This window comes from Sorex araneus, chromosome 2 (assembly GCF_027595985.1).
Source record: "Sorex araneus isolate mSorAra2 chromosome 2, mSorAra2.pri, whole genome shotgun sequence".
In the NCBI taxonomy this organism is placed as follows: domain Eukaryota; kingdom Metazoa; phylum Chordata; class Mammalia; order Eulipotyphla; family Soricidae; genus Sorex; species Sorex araneus.
In genome coordinates this window covers 284,742,216-284,753,398 of record NC_073303.1, presented here as the reverse complement: position 1 = coordinate 284,753,398, position 11,183 = coordinate 284,742,216, and the positions used below count along the sequence as shown (strand labels likewise).

The 11,183-nt window shown below is 43.2% G+C and overlaps 1 protein-coding gene across 2 annotated transcripts in view; it reads right to left on the bottom strand.

The window, feature by feature from the left end:
- Window positions 1-11,183, bottom strand: part of ATP13A4 (ATPase 13A4) — a 159,856-nt gene that overhangs the window by 113,659 nt on the left and 35,014 nt on the right. The window contains exon 3 of one of the 2 annotated variants that reach the window (XM_004602996.2): window positions 3,564-3,737. The exons of the other annotated variant lie outside the window; for it this stretch is intronic. Coding sequence (XP_004603053.2) covers window positions 3,564-3,737 — 174 coding nt within the window. The remainder of the gene's footprint in view (window positions 1-3,563; window positions 3,738-11,183) is intronic. 2 annotated transcript variants of the gene reach the window in all.

Sequence of the window (11,183 nt, the reverse complement as noted above, 5' to 3'; positions counted from 1 at the left end):
CACACACATGCTGCACGCATGGGAGCTGAATAAGATGAATGGATTGCACCAGTACTAATATCTTGGTTGTGAAATTATACTACGTTGATTCAGGATGGTAACATTGAGCAGAACAGGATGAATGATATACTAAAACTATTGTTTCCCGTAACTGTGAAAGTTCATTTATAAACTAATCAAGTAAAAATAGCACTGTAGCACTGTCCTCCCATTGTTCATCGACTTGTTCGAGCGGGCACCAGTAATGGCTCCATTGTGAGACTTGTTGTTACTGTTCTTGGCATATCAAATACACCATGGGTAGCTTGCCAGGCTCTGCCGTGCAAGTGGGATACTCTTGGTAGCTTGCCAGGCTCTCTGAGAGGGACAGAGGAATCAAACCCGGGTCAGCCGCATGCAAGGCAAACACCCTACCCACTGTGCTATTGCTCCAGCTAAAGTAAAAATAAAAAATAAATTAATTCAAAATGTCAATGACTGTAAATCATGTTATTTGCATAGAAATGATATTGCTAGATATTATTTAAAATTCAAAAGTAGATGAGTAAGAAATGAAATGACACTTATAATAAATATAAGAGGATCAGAGCAAGAGAAGTAGTACAGGGGGTAGACACATGCCTTGCATGCTTCCCACCCAGGTTCAGTCCCAGGCATTCCAAATGGTCCTCAAAGTCCCACCAGGAATAACTCCTGAGCACAGAATAAGGAGTAACACCCGAACCCTGCTGGGTGTGACCCAATAAAACATATATTTGAGAAAGAATAAACATTAAAAAAATTGTAAAATAAACATGCAACTATATTCTTTCAGAAATACCTCAGTCTGAGGGGTGCTTCATAAAAGAGAGGCTGAAAAATAAACTAGGTGCTAAAGATTTGGACTCACTACATCATGGGGTTTTTTTAATGTTATGAAATGACTAATCAGTATCTGTGATAATGATCTATAATCTTACCAGTGAGAGCCTGATGATAAATACCAAGCACTGATCTTCTAATAACATGGAAAACAGATAAACAGCACATTTTCAAGTAGGAGTTTTCCAACCCTTTTTCATGGCAAATCTTTCTAGCCCATTATAATAAAATTCAAATAAAATCTTGTTTAAGGAGTCACTTTAATGCAAAGAAAAAGAAAAAAAAGGGGGCAGCCGACTTTTAAATTATAGGTGCTTATTTCTATCTAAGGCTTAGATAGTAAGAATGTTTGAAATAATTGAGTTCTTGTCTAATTACATAAAGACTAATTTAGAATCTCATTTATTTGGAGAGTCTCTGGCATAGCAAATCCATTTAAAATGACACACAAGAGCAGGCAATTAAAAATTAAAGTTGAAATCAAGATGAAAAAAGCAAGACTGGAGCGGAGTTAGATTGCTCTGATTAGTTGCAGAGGGCAGTGAAAAATGGAGCCGGGAGTAACAGACTTTCAAAGAACTGCTATGAGAAAGGAGGCGGGAGGGCAGGGCTGTAAGACCCCGATACTTTTTGGAACCTTTCTCTGTCCGGCCAGATGCAAAACTGATCCCGCTCAGCTTGGAGAGATGACATGATTGAATATGAAGATTCCCAGCAACAAGACCCTTCCCCTGGTCTCCAGTCCTGAAAGCAAATGCTAAGTTTCCTGATCAATAAGTAAAGGACACAAGATTAGTTGGGGGGGGGTGCAAAATTATACACAAGATAAGTCGGTAGGTAGGTAGGGAGCCCTTCTATATCGTCAGCTCCTGAAGCTATCGTTTGAACAATCACACACACACACACACACACACACACACACACACACACACACAATCCATTCATCAATCAAAAGGGTCTTGTTTTATGAACGCATTTTACTTATAGATTTTGGTTTGGGGGGTCTCACCCAACAGTGCTGCAGGGGTGTGGGGAGGGGTGGCAGAAACTAGATACTCAATCTGTGAGCCGTCTCTCAGGCCCACTGGTGCATCTTAAAACTTGCTTCTGGGACCAGAGAGATAAACAAGAGGTAAGGCATTTGCCTTGCGTTTGTCTGTGGTGGGTGGCTATGACCTTGGTTCAAATTCTAGCATCACATGTGGTCCCAAGAGTACCACTAAGGGTCACTTCTGAGCACAGCCCAAATTATCCCCTGAGTACTGCTAGGCATAATTCCAAACCTCAAAGATAAATAAATAAAGTTTTAAAATAAAGCTTTCTGCTAATGACTTTCATGTCCGGAACCTCATTTCTATACCAGTCCAAGAAAAACCAATTTTTTTTCTGGGTCCGTATTACAAATGGACAAATCAACGACTTAAAAGATCGTGCAGAGAGAGAGAGAGAAACAGAGAGAGAGATAGAGAGAGGGAGAGAGAGAGAAGGGGGGAGGGAAAGTGTCTTCCATAGAGCTATAGAGGCAAGCTGGGGGCAGAGGGCATAGGAAGGCAATGGGTCATTGGTGGTGGGAAATGAACACTGATGGAGGGTTGGGTGTTGGATCATTGTATGACTGAAACTCGATCATGAACAGATTTGTAACTGTGCATCTCACAGTGACCCAATTTTAAAAAGAGAGAGATGTCATGCAACAAACCCCAGCTATAGCCCATCTAAAGATCAGAAGTAAAAATTTTTGACTCCAGATACCAAAATGCACTTTCTATTTGCTGATATTTTTATTTCTTTTATTAATAGACCTTTTTGTCTTTCTAGCTCCCTCTTCACTTTCTTTTTGCCTGCTCCCTGTCCGTTTCTTTCATTTTCCTGCCTTATCTGGCTACACCGAACTAATTTCCTGTTATTCCTGTCTGTTCCTTCTACCAGGTCAACCAACAAGATGCCCTCAGATCTGGAGTGTAGTGATACAATCTTATAGACAGAAAACAATTTGTTTTTATTTGTAGGTTATTTCTGTTGCAGCAGAAAAATTGACCGCTGAGATCTTAAGGAAAAATGGATGCACTTGCAGGTAGAGCTAAATACTTCTTTTGCACCCTCTTTCACTCCAACTAATAAAAATAATCATAGGCCCTTGAGTTCACATGGAGACATATGAAAGTTCACAAATTCGTGGTCTTCCTTAAGTGTTTATGTCACCACATCAAGCTCCCAAAATAAATCTCTCTCCCTACTCTAGCAGAACACATCAAAAAGATGCCCCAAATGTCTAAGAGTAATACTTAAAACTTGTGACACTTCCACAAATCCAGATCATTCCTCCCTGAGATATAATTCAACAATACCACATCCATGAACCTAGCTCCAAAATCACAAGAACATTCATTTGAAAGGACATACGCATATTGATGTGAGTACAAATGGCTGCATTTTTAAAAAACGTAGCATTCTAAAGAGGAGTATCATGTTTGCAGCCGATGAGCAGGGAGAGATTGTTCCCCACTCACTGACTTCCCATCTTCTTCCCATCTCTCCCCCACCATCCTTTGAATGAAGACACTGAGATAGACACAGCTATGTCTAAGATACAGAGAGAAGGCTTGGTGGCACCTTTTTGGTGGCACATCCTCTCCACAGTCATTCCCTAAGACACATCTGGGGGAAAAGGTTTCTAGGTCCCCAACCAGGTGCACACTTACTGTTGTCCTCAGCAACACAGTGTCTGCTTCTTGCAAGGAACACGGGACGCAATTGGCCCACACGTGCCAAGCGGGTCTCCAGTACAATACCAAGGGAAGAATCCCAAAGGAGAAGATGGATCCAGCAAGGCAGAGGGTTTTCCGGCATCCTTGAGTCCGGTAGCCAAATATCTCCTGGGACAAAACCAAAATGACCCTCAATGTGAGTTAAACACAACAAACAACAAACAAACACAATGAACACATTGTGATTTAAGTGATGAAAATAAGAGAGAGCATGAAGAAACAGAAGCGAGTGAAGGGAAGACATAGTCAGAGGGCCGGAGAGAATGGAAGGATCCTTGGTAGTCTAAGGCAAAATCCAGACCCAGAAGAAGTCATACTCTAACTGGAAAATTCCATGATGTCTGCAATTTGAGCGCCTGGTTGTACCACAGTGCTAGATGCTATGTTACGAGAAGTCCATCAAGCATCCCCCATTTCATAAATAATAAGACTGAGTGAAAAGCAAGGAAAAGATGAAATCAAATGACAGTTCTCAGACTCAAGAAGTCTCTAGAAATTCTGTTGCCGTGACATACATCCAAGTGTATTGGCCTCCATCCTTGAATTTAATTTACAGTCATTACAGATTTGACCAGAGGGTAGAGCGGGAAGGACAGGTACTTCATGGCCTGGGTGTCATACTCCTCTGTCCTAGGCGGGAGGGTCCAGGGGAATGCTGCCTGTGGTGCCTGGCCTGGCCTCAGTGGGCCCTCCAACAGGTGGCCTCAAAGACGGCGAGAAGTGGTCGGAGGTTTTGGCAATGCAGATGAGACGCCCAGGAAACCCGCCTGAGCGTGCGGAATCTCCCACGGCAGAGCCTGGCAAGCTACCCGTGGCGTATTCGATATGCCAAAGACAGTAACAATAATGGGCCTCATTCCCCTGACCCTGAACGCGACAGGGACGAATGGAGAACGTTACTGGTGCCCGCTCGAGCAAATCAATGAGCAACGGGAGGACAGTGATACAGTGATACAGATTTGACCAAGTGAACCCCAGGAAGACTAGATGAGGCAGCAACCAGTGACTCCTGGAGATGGGATGGGAGGGGGGAGTTAGACACAAGCAAGCCTTGAGTTTGGATTCAGGCTTTGATGATACAGAAGACAGCAACTTGCCTTTGAGAGTTTGGGGCAGAGTTACACATTTCACCCTCCTGCCCCTCTTTTTCGATAGCAAAGAATTTTATACTAAAGGGAGAAAACCACAGAGACTGGGTTTTTTTTTAATTTATTTATTTTTAATTAGTGAATCACCGTGAGGGTACAGTTACAGCTTTATACACTTTTGTGCTTATACTTCCCTCATACAAAGTTCAGGAACCCATCCCTTCACCAGTGCCCATTCTCCACCACCAGTAAACCCAGCATCCCTCCCACCCTCCCCAATCCCATCTCCCCCCCACCCCACCCTGCCACTGTGGCAGGGCATTCCCTTCTGTTCTCTCTCTCAATTTAGCTGCTACGGCCCGAAATAAAGGTGTTGAGTGGCCACTGTGCTCAGTCTCTAGCCCTCATTCAGCCCGCAACTCCCTTCCCCCGCATGGCCTTCGACTACATTATAGTTGGTGATCCCTTCCACAGAGACTGGTTTAAGTCTACTTACATTTATTAGGCGAAAGTCAATCTGTGCACACCTTCTATGTGCTTTAAGAGGCTTATCTTATACGGCCCTAAATATAAGCACAGCAGGGGTTTTTCCTCTAATAAATCTGTCATCTGGACAAATTTATTCTTTTCAAGAAAGTCCAGGGGCAGACGAAAAATTATCCTTTAAATTTCTGACCTCAGGGGCTGGAGCCATAGCACAGCAGGTAGGGTGTTTGCCTCACAAGCGGCCGACCCGGGTTCGATTCCCAGCATGCCATATGGTCCCCCGAGCACCGCCAGGGGTAATTCCTGAGTGCAGAGCCAGGAGTAACCACTGTGCATCGCCGGGTGTGATCCAAAAAAGCAAAAAAAAAAAAAAAAAAAAAAAACCAGAAAATTTCTGAAATCAGCCCCAGAGCTGTACTCCACGAAGCTGTAGGCATTCTTCGCACGGGCTACAGTGGCTCAGGTCAAGAGTAGAGCAAACTGGGTAAAAACACATTCTTCAGGACAAGGTACTTTGTATTCTAAGTCTTGTTCTGCAACTTGCGGGGTGTGGCCTTAAGCACTTCATTCAATCTGTTTATTCCTTCTTTTGTCTTCTCTGACATAGGGATACTCATAGTTCCTCTCTCTCTGGGTACTTTTTTGCCGCTGAAATTAGTTAGTATAAACACGTTAGTGTAAGTGCTACTTAAGCAGTCACTGTCTCCACGGCCTCTACTACTACATCTTTTTCTTGAACTTCAGTTCAGTTTAATAAATGTTTTTTAAGCGTCCTCCAAATATCAGGCATGAGTTAAACCCAGAGATAAATGATAGTGTCTCTAGCCTGGAGGAGCCAATTAATATAATGGGAAGAGAGATACAAACAGAAACACAGATTAAATAGGTTAGAACAATGAAAGGCTTATGGAGAAGGGTGACCTTATAAATTGTTGTCTAAATAGGGCACTGTTAATAACTACACAGTGATGATAAGGATAGACGAGAAAGGTCCCAGGCAAGCCTGGTAAATGCCCCCTACATACAGCTGTTAGTCCAGTGCTACTGTAAAACCTGTCTGTTCCCAGGCCCATGGGCAGTACCTAGCATCTCAGTGAGTCATTCATAGCCTAGCATCCGTCGCCACCGTTTTTATAGAAAGGCTAAAATAATGTCAACAAGGAGTGTTTGGTTATTGCTTGCTGAAGCGAGTTGAAATAAACTGACTTGTACTACAGAGACTGATAGTAGATATCAGGTTTGATATTGCAAAAAACAAAAAAATCATGGTTCTGTTTATTGTCACCCTGTGCCAATTTACTTCCTACATCATATAAGACTTCCATGTTCCCAAAGACACTTGAGGAAATTTCTCTTGCTACACTGCACTCTGTGCACACTTACCACCTACAAAAAGAAATCAATGATCCAAATAAAAGAATATGGAGAAAACGCCAAAAGAATATTACACTCGTGGCAGTCTCTGTGCATTCCAGCATAGCACATTGTCCCTTTCTTTATGTACCTCCTACTCACCAGTTCCCCCTTTATCCTGGAGCATTTAGATCCTTGGTGTCACCAAGGGCTTAAACATTGGCTGCCAGATACCCAGGATTCCTTCCTATCCTGTACAGGAAGTCAAAGGTTTGAACCAACTTAGTCTATGGATCTCCCTAATAATCTAGAGACCCTCTACCCAGAAAACAAGACAGAGAGCACATACATGTGAGCTTCTTCTTACAGGTTCTGACAATTCCCAGAGTCCAGATAAAATCCCGATAGTGGGTTCATATAGGGTAGCAGAGTTGACACTCAGCCCTTGAACTTACTGCGTGAGCCTAGGAAAGTACTTCATGAAGAGCAGTGGAGAGACACAGTGTAAGGAAGCACAGATGGAGGAGGCTAGAGCAAGGGAGCAGCTGACCCTAGGGATCCTAACCCAGTCCTGAGAGAGGCTCTCAGGCTTCTAGTCCCAGTGATGCCAGCAGGACCCCAGAGTCAGAGAAGACACAACTTAGCCAGAGTTCAGGGGTTAGGATGCAATGTGGGAGAGACGGATGGGCCTGTCACGTCAGCCACACAGGTAGGTTGGATTGTTCTTCCCCCAGCAGCCCTCTCTACCCAGCTCTGGCTGATGGAGTCACATATTAGCAAAGAATTTAAAAACAGGGCCTGGAATCTTCCCTGACCATCTCTCACCCTGAACTGACATGATTTAAACCTATCCATCAGATTACAGTACAATTATTGAATCATTATTCTCTGGAAGGGGGCTTTGAATATTTTTTTGACTGGCTTTACAACACTGTAGCACTGTTGTCCCATTGTTCATCGATTTGCTCGAGCGGGCACTAGTAACGTCTCCATTGTGAGACTTGTTGTTACTGTTTTGGGCATATCAAATACGCCACAGGTAGCTTGCCAGGCTCTGCCGAGTGGGTGGGATACTCTCGGTAGCTTGCCAGGCTCTCCAGGGGGATGGGGCAATCGAACCCAGGTCGGCCGCATGCAAGGCAAACGCCCTACCCACTATGCTATCACTCCAGACTGGCTTTATAAATATTTAAAAATATAAATGATTCTTTATTTGAAAGTTTACCTCCCTAAAATGATCACATTCTCCTTACTGCCAAATTTGTGGTGTGAAGAGAACTCTTCCACCCTTAAGCTTAATTTTCTATCATAAATTTTGCTAACTGGACCCAATCACTACTTATCCCCATTTCACATCCTACTAAACTTTCTGCCTCATTAATTCCTTGTTTACCATTCTTTGGTCCTAAGGGACAAGTTTTTCAGCATCCTAGAAGTTGGTAAATCTGCTAAAACCAGGTGATGCATCCTCAACCAAAATAACCTCATCTGGGAATCTTAAACCAAAAATGATCTTCTAGATAGCTAGATAGGTTTCTTATCAGTTGGCATTTCTTAAAACTTTAAATTAATGTTCTAGTAATTTTTAAATAAAATAATGATTTCTACCTTGTCTTTGAAATAAGCCAGGCATTGTGACAACACTACACACAGACACACAGATTCTAGTGCCATAAGAAACAGCTTCAGAGGTCCTGGAGAGATCATACATGGGTCTAGTCAATATAACTTGCATGAGGCTGAGCCTGATAATCCTTGAATATCACTAGGGTGCCAAGAATAATTCCCAGCCCTGCAATAGTGGATCCTCAGAACCTTGCATTGAAGCATCGGTCCAGTCAGACTGACTTTTCCAAGAATAGTCATCAGGTCTCCAGAGCATCAGCTGTTGGAGAGCATTGACAGGCAAGTACAATTAAGCAGGATTTAATCCAATACACAGAGCAGGAGGCCAATGCACCATGAGCTGTTCACACGAGAGGGTCCTATTCAGCACCACAAACAAGTAGACTTCAGCAACCCCTTAGGTTAACTTAGTAACAGAAAGTCAAGTGAAAGGAGTTCACAGGAAGAGAATTAGAAATGGCCCAAAGGGCTGGAACACCTGATTTGCACTAGGAACCCTGGGTTTGAGTCCCAGGAACAACCCCCAAGCACCTCAAGAATCTTAACCTAATGTTATCGTGTGTGATTACTTTAGCATATGGAATGAATTAAGTTACTAAATAAGCTAATGCGACAATGTGGGGGAAATAATGAAAGGATGGCAGGAACTAAGGATGTGAACAATTTCATTGTGGACACCTAAGAAAAGAGAAACTTTAGGAAAAAGAAAATAAACAGATGGAGAAAGAAATAACCCACCACTTGATTGAGCAGACAATGTCTAGTCCTTTGGGTTCTTTCTGCCCCTCGAGCTGAGGCCCTGTGTCTCAGCTTTTACCAGGTCCCCATATTAGAGTTCCAGCCTCACCCACTGACCACTGGGCTCAGCCAAGAGAGATTTTACTCCCCTGGGGAGATTTGGAAAGGCTGGGAACATTTTTGGTCCTTCTTAACTGGGAGAGAGGTTCTAGCAGCAACTGATGGTGGAGGCGAGGAATGAAACCAGACATTCAAACTGTAGAAGACAGTGGTACCCCATCCCCACAGTGAAGAGTGATCTGGTCCCAAATAGTGCTACAGTGGAACGATCCTACTATAGGCCTGTACACTTCCCCACTTAGACCAAGCAGGATGTAATCACCAGCATTCAAAGGAGAACAAGACCATTTTTATTAAAAGTTCTGGCCAAAAATATCTGATACCACATGCTTCCTCCAATATGGCCAGGAGTAGCTCACAACAATTAAATAAATAGTCCTTTATTTAATTTGTGGGTACACGGGTGATGCACTGGTGTGGCGATGGAATTATGCGTATGAGAGTTCATTATGGACAGTATTGTAAAACACAAGATCCCAAACAATGATTTTTTAAAAAAAACTTCAAGAAATAAATTTTTACAAGAGAATAAACAAATAATAAATTAACTCATTTTTTTTTCTTTTTGGGTCACACCTGGCGATGCACAGGGGTTACTCCTGGCTCTGCACTCAGGAATTACCCCCGGCCGTTCTCAGGGGACCATATGGGATGCTGGGATTTGAACCCGGGTCGGCCGCGTGCAAGGCAAACGCCCTACCTGCTGTGCTATCTCTCCAGCCCCAAATTAACTCATTTTTTAAAGAAAGACACTTATAGCAAAAAACGGATTTACTCTTCAAGGTCAAAATGACCTTGGAAACCAGTCATGTTGGCAAAGATAGTTGGAAATGATCACTCTGGGCAAGAACTATGTGCTGAAAGTAGGTAAAGGAATGAACATGATAACCTCTCAGTATCTATATATTTCAAACCATAATGCCCAAAAGGAGAGAGAGAGAGAGAGAGAGAGAGAGAGAGAGAGAGAAGGAAAGTGCCTGCCATAGAGGCAGGCTAGGGGAGGCAGGGGGTCATTGGTGATGGAAAATGGCGGAGGGATGGGTGTTGGATCATTGTATGATTGAAACCTGATTAAGAACATCTTTGTGGAGGCTGGAGTGATAACACAGTGGGTAGGGCATTTGCCTTGCACGTGGCAGACCCGGGTTCAATTCCCAGCATCCCATATGGTCCCCTGGGCACCGCCAGGGGTAATTCCTGAGTGCAAAGCCAGGAGTGACCTTTGTGCATCACTGGGTGTGACCCAAAAACCAAAAAAAAGAACAGCTTTGTAACTGTGTATCTCACAGCAGTGACTCAATTATATAATAATATTTTTAAAAAAGAAAAAAGAACAGTGATGTCATAACTCATTTGGTAGCTGAGAACACAGAGGTGTGAAGAGAGGAAGGAAACTGCAGTGTGGTCTGTATCTGCCAGAGCCAGTCCCGGTCCCCAACCCTGCCACAACTCCTCTGGCCCATCCTCAGGACAGGACAAGTCCTTGAATCCCTGACTCTATCTTATTCACGGCCCGCCAGTGGCTTCCATACCTGAAGTCAGATTTAAATCTCCCATCCCTGAGAGGGTGTGTTCAGTCTCCTCAAGTAATCAGCTCTGGTCTCATATGCCCATTGTAATACTCTTCAGAATTTGTCACTTGTATCCCATATTTTTGGCTTGCACTCCAAATTGTTCTTCTTTTCTGTTCCCCACAGCATGCCTTTAAATTCTGTAAGCTTAGGATGCATTGAAATTCGCTTCCTCTGATATTGTTTACCCAGCATCTAATCCCTTGTGTGGATGCAATGGATACTCGGTAAATATTTGCTGAACAAATGAATAAATGAATGAGTGATTGCACCAAAGTGAAAAGGAAGGAAAGGCCGAAGGCAGGCACTAGAAATTAATAAGCCCTTGTTTTCCCTGTTCTTGCTCAATAAATTCAAGTGTACTTTTCTCCTGAACACTCTCAAAGCAAAACCAGTCCACTGGGGACAGACAGGAGACAGAAGAAGCATAAGTAAACCCCAGATACAAAAGCCCTGTGTTTTTGTCATTAAGTCACGAAGAAATGTCCATTTATCTCATCATTGGTATTGCACTCAAATTAGTCCCCAGGGTCAGGTTTTTGAACAAGTGCTTTCATTTTTCTCTTTCTTAC